Source organism: Rhinopithecus roxellana, chromosome 20, assembly GCF_007565055.1.
Source record: "Rhinopithecus roxellana isolate Shanxi Qingling chromosome 20, ASM756505v1, whole genome shotgun sequence".
NCBI lineage: Eukaryota > Metazoa > Chordata > Mammalia > Primates > Cercopithecidae > Rhinopithecus > Rhinopithecus roxellana.
In genome coordinates, this window is record NC_044568.1 from 24,898,005 (window position 1) to 24,916,168 (window position 18,164).

At 44.8% G+C, this 18,164-nt stretch overlaps 1 protein-coding gene across 2 annotated transcripts in view; it reads left to right on the forward strand.

The window, feature by feature from the left end:
- The window catches only part of CTCF (CCCTC-binding factor), an 81,298-nt gene that overhangs the window by 40,008 nt on the left and 23,126 nt on the right, over positions 1 to 18,164 (forward strand). For both annotated transcript variants that reach the window (XM_030924611.1, XM_030924610.1), the window contains exons 3-5: positions 8,535 to 9,324; positions 9,656 to 9,826; positions 14,753 to 14,886. In XM_030924611.1, the coding sequence (XP_030780471.1) occupies positions 8,544 to 9,324; positions 9,656 to 9,826; positions 14,753 to 14,886 (1,086 nt within the window). In that variant the 5' untranslated portion in view covers positions 8,535 to 8,543. The remainder of the gene's footprint in view (positions 1 to 8,534; positions 9,325 to 9,655; positions 9,827 to 14,752; positions 14,887 to 18,164) is intronic.

The following is an 18,164-nucleotide window of genomic DNA, read 5'->3' on the forward strand; positions in this document are numbered from 1 at the left end:
GGTTGAAGGTGACAGCCAACATTAATAGAGAGATCCTTTAGGCAGTGAAACTTGGATGGCAGATATGGATTGGAAAGACCTCTGTGTAGAAACAGTGGAAGTTAAAAGGCTAGTGCAGTGGGCGGCTACAGAGCCTTGGTGTACTCAGGGAGGCTGGTGAAAAGTGCTGAGAGACAAAGGAAGGGATCTAAGGGAGGAAAGAGGTTTATGAAGGAAGAAGATGAGTTTCATTTTTCAGATGCCAGAGACACTGAGATTGAGGATGAAGGAAAGGCATTTGGGTTGGCTTTGGTGGTTCTTGATGGATGGTACCTGTGGGCCAAACGAAGGGGCCACAGAGGGCTAAGGAGGGAGTTGAGTCCTTTTTAATAAGGATGGATATTTAAATTTATTATATTTTTTGATTTATTTTATTTTTGAGGAACAAGGGGTCTCATGCCCAGGTTGGAGTTCAATGGTGTGATCTCAGGTCACTGCAACCTCTGCATCCTGGGCTGAAATGATCCTCCTTCTTCAGCTTCCCAAGTAGCTGGGGCTACAGGCATGCACCACCATGCCTGGCTATATTTTGTAGAGATGGTGTTTCACCACGTTGCCCAAGCTAGTCTTGAACTCTTGGACTTAAGGGATCTGCCCACCTCAGCCTCCCAAAGTCCTGGGATTATAGGTGTGAGCCACCATGCCCAGCCTGGCTAATGTGTGTTTTTTTTTTAATTTATTTTTAGAGATGGGGTCTCCCTATGTTGCCTGTGCTAGGCTTGAACTCCTGGGCTCAAGTGATCTACCTCAGCCTCCCAAAGTGCTGGGATTACAGGCTTGAACCATCACACCTAGTCGTAAGGACAGATTTTTAAGATAGGAGAGCAAAGCCATATATAGAAGTGTATATAAATTCTATATATAATATGATTTCATATATATATAAAATATGTACCTTTAATTGAATAGCTGAGAAAACAGCATCAGAATATTAGGTGATTTTTGTAATCTGGAGGAAAAAAATTGTGTCTTGTAAGTAAATTAAAACATGTTTTGAGTGATATAAACTTCTTTTTGGTGGTGGTATTGGTCCCCAAAAAAAGATTTGACAAAACCTAGAAGGCATGGGCAACTCAGGCAAGGATAGAGCCGAAAAATATGTAGGAATTAGAGTGAGTGGGTATGTTTTGTGCTAAGAGGAACTGAGTATTTGAAAATAATAAAGAAAGGGAGGAGATGGATTGGAGCTGCTAGTGTCGGGAGAGGCAACTAGAAGCACAGTCCCCAGGGAGTAGGGAGAGTGACCTGGTCCAGCCTATTGGTTACTTACTGATTCAGAGGAGAGACTCCCATCCTCTGGAAAGAAAGTAAAAGAAGTTAAGTAAAAAGAGGGATCCACTAGTTGATGGGATGCACTGAGTTTTCTGGGTTTTTTTTTTTTTTTTTTTTTTTTTTTTGAGACAGAGTCTCTCTCTGTCGCCCAGGCTGGAGTGCAGTGGCACAATCTCAGCTCACTGCAAGCTCCACCTTTCAGGTTCACGCCATTCTCCCACCTCAGCCTCCCCAGTAGCTGGGACTACAGGCACCTGCCACCATGCCTGGCTAATTTTGTTTTTGTATTTCTAGTAGAGACAGGGTTTCATCGTGTTAGCCAGGATGGTCTTGATCTTCTGACCTCGAGGATGCACTGAGATTTCTAAGCAGTGTATTGAGAGGCTGATGGCTTGCTACTTTGTGTCTGATTTTTCTCTATTAAAAATAGAAGCTATTGCTTTAAGACCTGAGTAGGTGCCACGTGTTTTTTTTTTTTTTTTTCCAGCAAGACAATACTCTTGTCAGCTCAGCTCTTTGAAAGCACAGTTGGTTTCAATTTGTATCTTTTGTACCACTTCTGTTTCTACCTGGTTTATAATTCTGTGACCTTTTTTGGGTTGGACTTGGTTGTTTACAAGCAATTTTTTTCTTTTCTTTTCTTTTTTTTTTTTTTTTTTGAGGTGGAGTCTCACTCTGTCGCCCAGGCTGGAGTGCAGTGGCCTAATACCGGCTCAGTGCAACCTCCGCCTCCCAGGTTCATGCGATTCTCCTGCCTCAGCCTCCTGAATAGCTGGGACTGTCGGCGGCTGCCACCACACCTGGCTAATTTTTGTATTTTTAGTAGAGATGGGGTTTCACCATGTTGGTCAGGCTGGTCTCAAACTCCTGACCTCAGGTGATCCGCCCACCTCGGCCTCCCAAAGTGCTGGGATTACAGGCATGAGCCACCCTGCCATGCCTGTTTACAAGCCTGTAACATTTTAAGTTTTCAGGTTAACACCAGAGACAAGATGGAATTTTTTTCCATCATGTTCAAGTTGTAGCATCAAATTGTATGCTACAAAATCCTGGAGGCCCCAAAGATTGTTTTTCCTCCACCGATTTTATTATTGAGAATATTTAAATAGTCTGGGATTATGTAGTGACTCTGGCAGAGTCATCACATTTACATTGACAGCATCTGAATTTTTTGTACTTTGGCACATTTTCTGAAGTAAATTGGACTTTTTGTCTGTTCCCTAGCTCCAGACAATTGGATTATCATTCCCCTTTCAGGAATACTAACTTTTGGGGCTCTTCAGGGAAAAACTCTTAAAAAATTTTTTTTCTTGGGGCCGGGCACGGTGGCTCATGCCTTTAATCCCAGCACTTTGGGAGGCTGAGGCAGGTGGATCACCTGAGGTCAGGAGTTCGAGACCAGCCTGACCAACATGGAGAAACCCCGTCACTAATAAAAATACAAAACTAGCCAGGCATAGTGGCGCATGCCTGTAATCCCAGCTACTTGGGAGGCTGAGGCAGGAGAATCGCTTGAACCCAGGAGTCGGAGGTCACATTGAGCCGAGATTGTGCCATTGCAGTCCAGCCTAGGCGACAAGAGTGAAACTCGGTCTCAAAAAGAAAAAAAAAATCTTAATGGGGAAACAGTATAATGTTAAATTACAAAATCGAATTCTGTGGGTCAAGGGTGGGACCTGAAGGTCTGTGTTTCTAAGAAGCTCCAAGGTTATGCCAGTACTGCTGGTCCTCAGACCATATTTTGAGTAACACAAGTACAAAGCTGTGCTGTCCAGTACAGAAGCCCCTAGCCTCATGTTGCTGTTGAGAATTTAGAGTTTTACTGGTTCAGATTAAGATATGCTGTAAATGTAAAATATAGCTGGGCATGATGGCACATACCTGTAATCCCAGCACCTTGGTAGTCGAAGATGGGACAGTCACTTGAGACTGGGAGTTCAAGACCAGCCTGGGCAACATAGTGAGAGCTCACCTTTACAAAATAAAAAAAAAAAAAAAACATTAGGCTGGGCATGGTGGCTCACACCTGTAATCCCAGCACTTTGGGAGGCTGAGGCGAGTGGATCATGAGGACGGGAGATCAAGACCATCCTGCCTAACACGGTGAAACCCCGTCTCTACTAAAAATACAAAAACAAAATCAACTGGGCGTGGTGCTGGTTTCCTGTAGTCCCAGCTACTCAGGAGGCTGAGGCAGGAGAATGGCATGAACCCGGGAGGCAGAGTTTGCAGTGAGCCGAGATCACGCCCCTGCACTCCAGCCTGGGCGACAGAGCAAGACTTCCTCTAAAAAAAAAAAAAAATGTCCGGGCACGGTGGCTTACGCCCGTAATCCCAGCACTTTGGGAGGCCGAGGTGGGCAGAGCACAAGGTCAGGAGATCGAGACCATCCTGGCTAACAGGGTGAAATCCCGTCTCTACTGAAAGTACAAAAAATTAGCCAGGTGTGGTATTGGGCGCCTGTAGTCCCAACTGCCCGGGAGGCTGAGGCAGGAGAATGGCGTGAACCCGGGAGGCAGAACTTGCAGTGAGCCGAGATTGTGCCACTGCACTCCAGGGTTGGCAACAATGCAAGACTCTGTCTTAAAAAAATAAATAAATAAATTAGAGGCCAGGCACGGTGACTTATTCCTGTAGTCCCAGCACTTTGGGAGGCTGAGGTGGGCAGATCACTCAAGCCCAGGAGTTCGAGACCAGTCTGCGCAACATGGTGAAACCCCCACTTCTAAAAATACAAAAAAATTAGCCTGATACTTGGCATGAACCCGCTGGAGGCTGAGGTGGAAAAATCACCTGAGCCCAGGAAGTCAAGGCTGCAGTGAACCGTGACCATTCTGCTGCACTCCAGCCTGGGCAACAGAGGAAACCCCATCTAAAAAAAAAAAAAAAAAGAAATTAGTTGAGTATGGTGGCATGAACTGTAGTCCTAGCTCCTCGGTTGACTGAGGCAGAAGGATCACTGGAGCCCAGAAATTGGAGGTTACAGTGAGCTGTGGTCCTGCCACTTCACTCCAGTCTGGGCAACAGAGCAAGTCTGTGTCTCAAATATAACAATTGTTTGTTTGTTTGTTTTGGGTTTTTTTTGTTGTTGTTGTTTGTTTTTGAGATGGAATCTCGCTCTGTCGCCAGGCTGGAATACAGTGGTGCGATCTCAGCTCACTGCAAGCTCCGCCTCCTGGGTTCACACCATTCTCCTGCCTCAGCCTCCTGAATATCTGGGACTACAGGCGCCCAACACCACGCCTGGCTAATTTTTGTATTTTTCATGGAGATGGGGTTTCGCCATGTTAGCCAGGATGGCCTCCATCTCCTGACCTCATGATCCACCCTGCCTTGGCTTCCCAAAGTGCCGGGTTTACAGGCGTGAGCCACCGCGCCCAGCCAACAATTTTTTAAATTGATTAAACCTTGAAATGATATTTTGGACCTACCGGGTTAAGCAAAATAGATTACTAAAATTAATTTCACCTGGATTTTTTTTTTTAACTTTTTAATATGAAATTATTTTACTTAAAATTGCATGTAATGTGGTTTATGTTTGTGGCTTGCGTTATATTTCTATTGAATAATGCCAGCATGGAGAATTTCTATCCTAAACGTAATCTGTCTGAACAGTACTGAGTATATAAAATTAATTATAGTTAAGATCATACTTAGTCTTTTACAATCAGAGGTATAAATGAGATCTTACAATAAAAATGCTAGCACTTTGCTCATTTTTAATTTATAGGCAAATTATAAAGCATTCTACAAATGTTCTTTGATCCCCACCTTCTGCAGTAACATTTTTTTATATTTGTCCCCACTGTCATGAACAGCATAGTAAGAGGCCTTTGCATTCGATATTGTATTTTTTTCTTGTTTGTTGAGAACAAGGGACTAATGAAAGAAAGAAGCTAGTGGCAGAATAAACCAACCTGGCACCTCAACAACCTCGGGAGTTTACCATGAGCCTTGTTTTTCTCTAGGCAGGTGGTGGGGTTTGCTGAATCTGTCCAAAAATGTATGTTGCTTCAGCCTGGCTTTTGCCCTTAAAGAGCTTTCACACCCAGCTGGGAAAATAGATCATTTTGAGAAAATTTTAAGTGCTAAACTGTGTCTTTATTTTATCAGGAACACATTTGGAGCAAAGTAATGGCCACAAGAACCTCAGAAAGCTTTGTTGTGCCAAAGATGAGCTGGTGTTGAAAGGAGTGGATCAGACGTAAAGTACAGAGTGAAAACAGGGAGATGACAGTGGGAACTGTGTCTGGATGAAAAGACAGCTTAACTGAAGGGGAAAGTGCTAGAGGGCAAGACATAAATCTGAATAGGTTATCGTGGGGTCAGGTGAGCCTGAAGGGCCTTGTGAGCCAGAAGGGTGGTAAGTGCATCAAGCAGTTTTTGCAAAAATAGAGACACACTTTTTGAGGAAATTAAGTGCTGTTCTTTGTGAAATGAGTGAATCTTTACTTCTCTTTTTTTTTTTTTTTTTTTTTGAGACGGAGTCTCGCTCTGCCCCCAGGCTGGAGTGCAGTGGCCGGATCTCAGCTCACTGCAAGCTCCGCCTCCCAGGTTCACACCATTCTCCTGCCTCAGCCTCCCGAGTGGCTGGGACTACAGGCGCCCGCCACCTCACCCGGCTAGTTTTTTGTATTTTTTAGTAGAGACGGGGTTTCACTGTGTTCGCCAGGATGATCTCCATCTCCTGACCTCGTGATCCGCCTGTCTCGGCCTCCCAAAGTGCTGGGATTACAGGCTTGAGCCACCGCGCCCGGCCGAATCTTTACTTCTCTGCCCAGAAAGCATAAGTGGTTTTCCTTTGCCAGCTATCTGAGGTATTTTGTTATTCAAGACTGTCCAAACTATGGGGGCAACCAGTGCATCTTTCACCTGTCTTACTGCCCTCTCCTCTGTCCTGTGCTTTAAACCAGTTCTTTTTCTTACTCATAATTCCTACAGGTATTTATTTTACCCAAAAATCCAAACCCTTCCCCTATAGAATACACCCTCTGCCCCCCACTGTTAAACTCTGCCTTTAAATGTCCCGCTCATGTTTCAGGGTTCCATTCAAATTCCACATTTATGAAGCATTTTTCTATCACACCCAGTTATGTTACCTTTCTCCAGACCTGCCTGATTTTACCTTGAGCCATTGTACTACCTATTTTGTCCTTTATGTTAGACAGTAACTCCTAGAATGTAGGACCAGGCCTTGCCCGTCTCTCTGTAGTCCTTGTACTGCCTCGCAGGTGGTCCTGGCTTAAGGAGTCTTCTCTGACTGCTAATGTGGATATAATACAATGTTAAGGTGCCTAGACAGAGAATTAGAGAAAAGTGTCAAAGTGTCTTTAATAGAAGTAACAAAAGCTTCGTTTGAACTGTATTCTTGGCCAAAAATACAAAACACTTTAATGTTTTGTTGTTGTTGTTGTTGTTTTGAGATACAGTTTTCACTCTTATCGCCCAGGCTCCAGGCTGGAGTGCAGTGGCACTCAGCTCACTGCAATCTCCGCCTCCAGGGTTCAAGCAATTCTCCTGCCTCACTCAGCCTTCCAAGTAGCTGGGATTAGAGGCACACCCCACCACACCCAGCTATACATTTTGTTTTATTTTAATTATTATTATTATTTTGTTTTATTTTATTTTATTTTTTGAGACAGAGGCTCGCTCTTGAGCCCTGGGTGGAGGGAGTACAGTGGCCCAATCTCAGCTCACTGCAACCTCCACCTCCCAAGTTCAAGCAGTTCTCCTGCCTCAGTCTCCCGAGTAGCTGGGATTACAGGTGTGTGCCACCACACCTGGCTAATTTTTGTGTTTTTAATGAAAATGGGGTTTTACCGTGTTGGCCAGGCTTGTCTCCATCTCCTGACTTCAAGTGATCTGCCACCCTTGGCCTCCCAAAAGGCTGGGATTACAGGCGTGAGCCACCACGCCCGGCTCCTATTTTACTCTTGTTTAGGTAATGTCATTCACAAGGTTTTTGTTTTTTGTTTTTGAGACCAAGTCTCGCTCTGTCACCCAGGCTAGAGTGCAGGGGCACGTTCTCAGCTCACTGCAACCGCCACCTCCAGGGTTCAAGCTCTTCTCGTGCCTCAGCCTCCGAAGTAGCTGGGATTACAGGTGTGCACTGCGCCGCCTGGCTAATTTTTGTATTTTTAGTAGAGATGGGGTTTTGCTATGTTAGCCAGACTGGTTCTGAACGCCTGGCCTCAACTGATCCACCAGCCTTGGCCTCCCAAAGTGCTGGGATTACAGGTGTGAGCCACCGTGCCCGGCCCATTCATAAGATTTAAGAGCCAAAAACTATGAATTGGCTGATTTGTTTTTTGTTTTCTATTATATATTCAATTCGGTTAGCATTTATTGAGTAGTTACCAGCCTGGGCACAGTGCTAAAGAGTAACAATCGTGGCCGGGCATGGTGGCTCACACCTCTAATCCCAGCACTTTTGGAGGCCGAGGCAGGCAGATCACAAGGTCAGAAGTTCAAGACCAGCCTGGACAACATAGTGAAACCCCGTCTCTGCTAAAAACACAAAAAATTAGCCAGGTGTGGTGGTGGGCACCTGTAATCCCAGCTACTCGGGAGGCTGAGGCAGGAGAATCACTTAAACCTGGGAGGTGGAAGTTGCAGTGAGCCGAGATCATGCCATTATCCAGCCCAGGCAACAGTGCGAGACTTTGACTCAAAAAAAAAAAAAAAAAAAAAAAAAAAGTAAAAACCGGCTGGGCGCAGTGGCTCACGCCTGTAATCCCAGTGCTTTGGGAGGCCGAGGCAGGTGGATCATGAGATCAGGAGATCGAGAGCATCCTGGCTAACAGTTAAACCCCATCTGTACTAAAAATACGAAAAATTAGCCAGGCGTGGTGGTAGGCACCTGTAGTCCCAGCTACTCAGGAGGCTGAGGCAGGAGAATGGCGTGAACCCGGGAGGTGGAGCTTACAGTGAGCAGAGATCGCACCACTGCATTCCAGCCTGGGCGACAGAGGGAGACTCCATCTCAAAAAAAAAAAAAAAAAAAAAAAAAAAACCACTTGTTAGATGTGGATCTTATCCTCAGGGAATTATAGGTAGTGTTTTTTTCTTTCATCAAGAGGCACATAATGTCTGTTGTGTCTTTTTTAATGTTAACAACCATTGATGCCTAATTCATTCACCAAAGGGTCTTTTTGTTTTAAAATGTATGTTTTTATTTAGGCTGCTTTGCTTTAAATAACAATCTGTGTTCTCCCTTAATAAAGGCAGGGGAAATGGAAGGTGAGGCGGTCGAAGCCATTGTGGAGGAGTCTGAAACTTTTATTAAAGGAAAGGAGAGAAAGACTTACCAGAGACGCCGGGAAGGGGGCCAGGAAGAAGATGCCTGCCACTTACCCCAGAACCAGACGGATGGGGGTGAGGTGGTCCAGGATGTCAACAGCAGTGTACAGATGGTAATGATGGAACAGCTGGACCCCACCCTTCTTCAGATGAAGACTGAAGTAATGGAGGGCACAGTGGCTCCAGAAGCGGAGGCTGCTGTGGACGATACCCAGATTATAACTTTACAGGTTGTAAATATGGAGGAACAGCCCATAAACATAGGAGAGCTTCAGCTTGTTCAAGTACCTGTTCCTGTGACTGTACCTGTTGCTACCACTTCCGTAGAAGAACTTCAGGGGGCTTATGAAAATGAAGTGTCTAAAGAGGGCCTTGCGGAAAGTGAACCCATGATATGCCACACCCTACCCTTGCCTGAAGGGTTTCAGGTGGTTAAAGTGGGGGCCAATGGAGAGGTGGAGACACTAGAACAAGGGGAACTTCCACCCCAGGAAGATCCTAGTTGGCAAAAAGACCCAGACTATCAGCCACCAGCCAAAAAAACAAAGAAAACCAAAAAGAGCAAACTGCGTTATACAGAGGAGGGCAAAGATGTAGATGTGTCTGTCTACGATTTTGAGGAAGAACAGCAGGAGGGTCTGCTATCAGAGGTTAATGCAGAGAAAGTGGTTGGTAATATGAAGCCTCCAAAGCCAACAAAAATTAAAAAGAAAGGTAAAACGAGTTTATAGTGGTTTCATAAAACCATTTTGGGATAAGCACACAACACAGTGCATATGCAAGTTGTTTTATATTAACCGTATTTGTAAAAGGTCATTATGTGGGTACAGTTCTTTAAAACCAGTCTAAAGTAAGATTTTTTTACAGATCCAATGCTCTGTTTTTAATCCCAAAGAAGAAGTAAATGTATTAATGATATGAGATAATTATGACTTATATTGGGTTTTGTTATTAAAAGCTAATAAAATATATTTGTAGAAATTTAAGATTAGGATTAATCTTAACACTTTGAAACTCTGCAGCAAGTGTTTTATTTTGCACATAGGTGTAAAGAAGACATTCCAGTGTGAGCTTTGCAGTTACACGTGTCCACGGCGTTCAAATTTGGATCGTCACATGAAAAGCCACACTGATGAGAGACCACACAAGTGCCATCTCTGTGGCAGGGCATTCAGAACAGTCACCCTCCTGAGGAATCACCTTAACACACACACAGGTGCTGGATAAGAATTTTGGGGGCTACAACAGCAAATGCTCAGACTTGGCTTTTTAGTATTCATTCAAGCTCACTCCAGTGGGAATTTAAAGGAAATTTTTATTATTTCTTATGATGTCCTTTTTGTAATCATGATTTTATTGTAAGCACTTGGACTTAGTTATAGACAAATGTAAAGAAAATTTAATGAAAAATAACAACACCCTGTCTCTTAAAAAAAAAGTCTCTGGCAATAGATGCCTGGTACTCTGAGGAAGAACATTAGAAATAGAAGTGAAATCCCAGTGAAACGCCATCTCTACTAAAAATACAAAAAATTAGCTGGGTGTGGTGGCGGGTGCCTGTAGTCCCAGCTACTCAGGAGGCTGAGGCAGGAGAATGGCATGAACCCAGGAGGTGGAGCTTGCAGTGAGCTGAGATATCCCGCCACTGCACTCCAGCCTGGGCGACTGTGAGTCTCCATCTAAAGAAAAAAAAAAAAACAACAACAAATGGAAGTGAAATCCTACCTTTATTTCCAAAAAAAAAAAGGCTGGGCAGAGCGGCTCATGCCTGTAATCCTAGGACTTTGGGAGGCTGAAGTGGGCAGATCACTTGAGATTAGAAGTTGGAGACCAGCCTGGCCAACATGACAAAACCCCATCCATCTCTACTAGCAATACATAAATTAACCAGGTGTGGTGGCAGGTGCCTGTAATCCCAGCTACTCAGGAGGCTCAAGCAGGAGAATCGCTTGAAACCTGGGAGGCAGATGTTGCAGTGAGCTGAGATAGCGCTACTGCACTCCAGCCTGGGTGACAGTGAGACTCTGTCTCAAAAACACACCATAACGTTTTTTGTTTCTGGTTGTTTCAGGATAAGTAATTCATAATTTCAGAATGGAAAAGTTAAGGCACCATTCTGATAATTCAAACATCTATTTGAGCACCCTACTTACTTTAGTGTTCAGATATTCTGATATTAGCTTCATGTTGGCTATGGCCAGGTTCCATGAGGTCTAAAGTAGAGGGACTGTGTGTGCTAAACCTCTCTTTAAGCTCTCCTGGGCTGTTTGTTATTCCAGTGTAGGAACTTAGTTGCAAGTCTTCTCACATGGTTTTTCATGCAGAATAACTTTCTTCTATCCATATTCTGTACTTCATTTCATATGACAACTCTTGTTTTTGTTTTTCAGGCTTCTAAAAATTTCTAATGACAACTTTTGTTTTAGATTTGTTTGTGCTGGTTGTCAGATGACCATGATCAAGTGGGTGTTAATCATAAACAGTATGCTGTACATTGGCACATTCTTCACTAATGTGACTTTTAAACATCTCCATAATTTCTACTCAGACACTTGATAGTATGTTTTATTTGATACTTTGAAGACACTAGGATGGGGCATATGACTACGTAAAAGTAACTGGGTAATCCCAGCACTTTGGAAATCCGATGGGAGGTAGATCACTTGAGGCCAGGAGTTCTAGACCAGCCTGGCCAACATGGCAAAACCACCTCCATACTAAAAATACAGAAAATCAGCTGGGTGTGGTGGCACACACCGGTAAAGCCAGCTACTTGGGTGGTTGAGGCAGGAGAATCACTTGAATGCGGGAAACAGAGGTTGCAGTAAGCTGAGATTGTGCCACTGCACCCCAACCTAGGTGACAGAGCAAGACTCTGTCTCACCAAAATCAATAAATAAATGGCCCCATGACAAGACTTCCCAGGATGGGTGTGCCTTGATGTGGGCATTCTCTATCTAGTCTTAAGCTTTGAAAGTAAGAGGTGCAGTCTGTCTGGTTACTCAGCAGATTTGGCAGGACTGATTCATATCAACAAAACCCACAAGAGCAGACAGGTGCCTACACCAAGAGTATCAGTTTATGGTGAAGAGTATACCTTTTCATGTTCCAGATGCAGTTGCATTGTATTCTAGGGGGCGCCATTGCCTTTGTTATGATGCTGTAGCGGCCAGGCGCCATAGCTCTTGCCTGTAATCCCAGCACTTTGGGAGGCCAAGGTGGGTGGGATCACCTGAGGTCAGGAGTTCAAGACCAGCCTGGCCAACATGGCGAAACCCTGTCTCTACTAAAAATAGAAAAAATTTAGCCGGGCGTGGTGGCGCATGCCTGTAGTCCCAGCTACTTGGAAGACTGAAGCAGGAGAATTGCTTAAATCCAGGAAGCAGAAATTACAGTGAGTGGAGATCACACCATTGCACTCCAGCCCGGGTGACAGAGCGAGACTCCATCTCAAAAAATAAAAAGATGCTGTAGCAGTTGAAAGCTAACTTGGTGAGGATGAGCCTTGATGGCTGGGCATGGTGGCTCACACCTGTAATCCCCACACCTGGGGAGGCTGAGGCTGGTGGATGACTTGAGGTCAGGAGTAAACCCTGTCTCCACTAAAAATACAAAAATTAGCCAGGTGGCCAGGTATGGTGGCTTACGCCTGTAATCCCAGCACTTCGGGAGGCTGAGGCAGGCAGATCACCTGAGGTCGGGAGTTCAAGACCAGCCTGACCAACATGGGGAAACCCCGTCTCTACTAAAAATACAAAATTAGCTGGGCATGGTGGCACATGCCTGTAATCCCAGATACTCGGGAGGCTGAGGCAGAGTTGCTTGAACCCGGGAGGTGGAGGTTGCAGTGAGCTGAGATCATGCCGTTGCACTCCATCCTGGGCAACAAGAGCAAAACTTGGTCTCAGAAAAAAAAGCCGGGCGTGGTGGCTCATGCCTGTAATCCCAGCACTTTGGGAGACTGAGACGGGTGGATCACAAGGTCAGGAGATCGAGACTGTCCTGGCCAGCATGGTGAAACCCTATCTGTACTAAAAATACAAAAAAAAAAAGCCAGGTGTGGTGGCACATATCTGTAGTCCTAGCTACTGAGGAGGCTGAGGCAAGAGAATTGCTTCAACCTGGAAGGTAGAGGTTGCAGTGAGCCAAAATCATGCTACTGCACTACAACCAAGGCGACAGAGCAAGAGACTCCGTCTCACAAAAAGGAAAAAAGAAGATGGGCCTTGAGTGAAGGAATGTAGGTGGTCATGTGGCGCAGCCTAATGGAAATCCCTGCTCTACAGCAATGTCCACTTCTTTGCTAATTGCCATGCTTATGTCTGCCAGAGGCAGGCCTCTTTCTCCCCTGCATAGTACTAGGTAAACACCAACATTTATTTTTTAGCTTACTTTTTTCTAAAAGAAGACCAGGTATGGTGGCTCATACCTGTAATCTCAGCACTTTGTGAGACCGAGGCCGGAGGATTGCTTGAGCGCAGGAGTTTGAGACAAGCCTGGGCAACGTGGCAAGACTCCATCTCTACAAAATAGAAAAAATTAGCCAGGCATGGTGGTGCAAGCCTGTAGTCTCAGCTACTGGAGAGGCTGAAGTAGGAGGATCACTTGAGCCTGGGAAGTCAAGGCTGCAGTGAGGCTTGATCCTATCACTGCACTCCTGCTGGGCAACAGAGGAAGACCCTGGCTCAAAAACAAAAAAGGAAAAGAAAATTGGATGCCACTTTTCTTCTCTTGTTAATTGTTTTACTTCTTATCCATACACCATACTCTACACTTTTCACAGGAAGAACCCTGTGCTTTACCATTAGATCCATGGTGGTTCTAAAGAATCAAATTGAATGAACAAATTTACATTCCTTGGAATTGCTTAGTTTTTATTATACTCCAGTCACTCTTCCTCTCCACCATTCTCTTCATTCTCAAAGAGAATCATTTCCGCAGATGGCTGGTTCTATTCATTACATTGTGGCTCTACCTAATTGTATTCTCAAAGGCAGCCTTCTTTTCGTTTTAGTGTTTGGTATTACCTTGCTGTCACCCCTTACCTGCTGCCCACAATTACAGATGGTCACTAGTCTCTGAAACTGGCACTACATTGTGCTATCAGTTTTGTCTCTAGGATTCCTTCAGTGAAAGACAAGAAATGTAGAGAGTATATTATTCATAAATGTTTTATATTGGACGAATTGACATTCAGAATGATTACAGCATATTAGACGGGTGCTTGAAAATCATTTGTTTAAATCACATAAAAGGCAATACTATGTAAAGCCTGTAATAAGCCTGTGAAATTCCTTATCAAGAGAGACAAATATAGAAAACAAGCTATATGCTTGTGGTTTTTTGTTTTTGTTTTTGTTTTGAGACAGTCTCGCTCTGTCGCCCAGGCTGGAGTGCAGTGGTGCAATCTCGGCTCACTGCAAGCTCCGCCTCCCGGGTTCACACCATTCTCCTGCCTCAGCCTCCCGAGTAGGTGGGACTACAGGCCTCTGCCACCAGGCCCAGTTAATTTTTTGTATTTTTAGTAGAGACGGGGTTTCACTGGGTTAGCCAGGATGGTCTCAATCTCCTGACCTCGTGATCCGCCCGCCTCGGCCTCCCAAAGTGCTGGGATTACAGGCGTGAGCCACCACGCCCGGCCATGCTTGTGTTTTTAAAAGAAAGTTTCAGAATATGGACAGCCCAATGGCCCTATATTTATAGTCATAATACAGCGAGATTTGAGAGACGGGATCTTGCCATGTTACCCAGGCTGGTCTCAAACTCTTAGCCTCCCAGAGTTCTGGGATTAGAGGCCTGAGCCACCAAGACCGGTCTCTATTAACTTTTAATCTATAATGACCAGGATATTCACAAAATAGGAGTAAGAAGGTTTTTATTATGTTAAAAGGCAGCAGATTCAGATGGGTAATTAAAAGAAACTAAATGTTTGGCATGTGTTACAATATCCCAGCGTTAGTATCATAAATTCATCCAGGCCCTCCCATAGTTTCTGGAGCTCACTTTTGGATCTACTTACAAGCTACTGCAATTGATGGGATGACTAGGGTTCAGTCTCACAGCAGTTCTGTGCCACACATTGATATCTGTCATTAACTGTGCCCTTGATCTTGCTCTTCCGGTTATTCCATCCTTTCTCTAGGTACTCGTCCTCACAAGTGCCCAGACTGCGACATGGCCTTTGTGACCAGTGGAGAATTGGTTCGGCATCGTCGTTACAAACACACCCACGAGAAGCCATTCAAGTGTTCCATGTGCGATTACGCCAGTGTAGAAGTGAGTGTTCAGCTTTTTGTTGGTATCTCTCTTAGGCAGGCCATGACGTATTTCTGTACAAAGCTATAACTACCCAAACTGACTTAAGATGAGGTAGAAAAATGTTAGTAAATTATTGGTTGGGCGCGGTGGCTCAAGCCTGTGATCCCAGCACTTTGGGAGGCCGAGGCAGGTGGATCACGAGGTCAGGAGATGAGACCATCCTGGCTAACACAGTGAAACCCCGTCTCTACTAAAAATACAAAAAAATTAGCCGGGCGTGGTGGCGGGCGCCTGTAGTCCCAGCTACTTGGGAGGCTGAAGCAGGAGAATGGCGTGAACCCGGCAGGCGGAGCTTGCAGTGAGCCGAGATTGCACCACTACACTCCAGCCTGCGCAACAGAGCAAGACTCCGTCTCAAAAAAAAAAAAAGAAAAATATTAGTAAATTATTAATACTCTCACACAACACCCCTCCCTGAAAAAAACATAATTATGAGTGTGAAAGATATATCTGTTAAAAAGAGTACCAGTATCTGGCCGTGTGTGGTGTCTCATGCCTATAATCCCAGCACTTTGGGAGGCCAAGGCGGGCGGATCACCTGTGGTTGGGAGTTCGAGACCAACCTGACCAACATGGAGAAACCCCATCTCTACTAAAAAATAAAAAATTTAGGCCAGACACGGTGGCTCACGCCTGTAATCCCAGCACTTTGGGAGGCTGAGGCGGGCAGATCATGACGTCAGGAGATCGAGACCCTCCTGGCTAAAATGGTGAAACCCCATCTCTACTAAATATACAAAAAATTAGCCGGGCGTGGTGACGGGTGCCTGTAGTCCCAGCTGCTCGGGAGGCTGAGGCAGGAGAATGGCATGAATCTGGGAGGTGGAGCTTGCAGTGAGCCGAGATCGCACCTCTGCACTCCAGCCTGGGCAACAGAGCGAGACTCCGTCTCTAAATAAATAAATATTAGCTGGGTGTGGTGGCACATGCCTGTAATCCCAGCTACTCAGGAGGCTGAGGCAGGAAAATCGCTTGAACCTGGAAAGAGGTTGCAGTGAGGCGAGATCGCGCCATTGCACTCCAGCTTGGGCAACAAGAACGGAACTCTGTCTTAAAAAGAGTACCGGTTTCACATGTTAGTACAGGCAAATTCTGTCAAACTTTGAAGAAAAAACTGTACCCAGAGCATTTTAAAATGGTAGGTTTAGGCCAGGCGTGGTGGCTCAAGCCTGTAATCCCAGCACTTTGGGAGGCTGAGACGGGCGGATCACAAGGTCAGGGGATCGAGACCATCCTGGCTAACACGGTGAAACCCCGTCTCTACTAAAAAATACAAAAAAAAACTAGCCGGGCGAGGTGGCGGGTGCCTGTAGTCCCAGCTACTTGGGAGGCTGAGGCAGGAGAATGGCCTGAACCCGGGAGGCAGAGTTTGCAGTGAGCCGAAATCCGGCCACTGCACTCCAGCCTAGGCGACAGAGCGAGACTCCGTCTCAAAAAAAAAAAAAAAAAAATGGTAGGTTTAGGCCGGGCGCGGCGGTGGCTCACACCTGTAATCCCAGCACTTTGGGAGGCTGAGGTGGGCAGATCACGAGGTCAGGAGATCGAGACCATCCTGGCTAACACGGTGAAACCCCGTCTCGACTAAAAATACAAAAAATTCGCCAGGCATGGTGGCGGGCGCCTGTAGTCCCAGCTACTTGGGAGGCTGAGGCAGGAGAATGGCGTGAACCCGGGAGGTGGAGCTTGCAGTGAGCCAAAATCGCGCCACTGTACTCCAGCCTGGGCAACAGAGCAAGACTCCATCTCAAAAAAGAAAAAAAAAGCTAGTTTTATCAATTTTATTATTTGAAGCTACACTGTTACCAAACTGGGTTAGAAAACTACCAAAAAGAAAACTTATCCTCAGAGAGAAACAAAAATTTTAAATGAAATTATTAGCCGGTGAGCCAACCTAATTTAGTAATATGTTCTAAAATATAAGTGATACTGAATATATCTGAAACACAATGATAGTTTATCATTAAGAAATTACTGATGTATATTACATTGAAGGATTGAAGAAAAACCATATTATTTCTGTAGATGGGAGGGGGTGCTAAAATTCAGTAATCGTTAATTACTGTTTAATGTCCTAGCAAGTTAAGTATAGAAGAAAATTTCTTTAATGTGTTTAGTCTGGGCGTGGTGGCTTAACGCCTGTAATCCCAGTACTTTGGGAGGTTGAGGTGGGCAGATCACCTGAGGTCAGGAGTTGACCAGCCTGGCCAACATGGTGAAACCCCATCTCTACTAAAAATACAGAAATTAGCTGGGCATGGTGGCACGCGCCTGTAGTCTCAGCTACTCGGGAGGCTGAGGCAGGAGAATCATTTGAACCTGGGAGGTGTAGGTTGCATTGAGGCAGGATCACTCCACTGAACTCCAGCCTGGGTGACGAGTGAGACTGCCTCAAAAAGAAAAAAAAAAAAGCATATATATACCAGAAATGTATAATAAACTCATCCTAATTAATTCTGAAACATTGAAACTATTTCCACTAAATTCTGGAATGTGACAAGATACTCAATGTTACTGTTTCAGCGTTGTACTGGAAATCCTAGCTAATAGAATAAAGTAAGAAATGAATTATTAATGGAAAGCTAAAAGTGTTATTTCTTGCAGAGAGATTTGCTTACAGAGAAAATCTAAGAGTATCAGAACAAAAACTTAGAGCGGTAAGAGTTCAGTTCACTGACCAGATATAAGATAAGCATACAGAAATCAGTAACTTCTGTAGTGATAGGAAAGTGTGAAATAGATTCTAATAGTAATAAAATAACTTAGGGATAAACTGAACAACAAAAAACAATATCTGGCTGGGCATGATGGCTCATGCCTGTAATCCCAGCACTTTGGGAGGCCGAGGCGGGCGGATCACTAGGTCAGGAGATCGAGACCATCCTGGCTAACACAAACAAAATACAAAAAATTAGCCAGGCGTGGTGGTGGGCACCTGTAGTCCCAGTTACTTAGGAGGCTGAGGCAGGAGAATGGGGTGAACCCGGGAGGCGGAGCTTGCAGTGAGCCAAGGTTGTGCCACTGACCTCCAGCCTGGGCGACAGAGTGAGACTCTGTCTCAAAAACAACAACAATATCTATGAAATCTACATGAAGAAAACCTCAAGCTTTTCCAAAGGTCGTGAATAAATGAAGAAACATTACAATTTGATTCTAACTTTGAGCTGGAAGAATAAATGTGAATGGCTAAGAAAAATTTGAAAATAGAATGAGGGGCTTATGTAATTGTATTTTGTAAA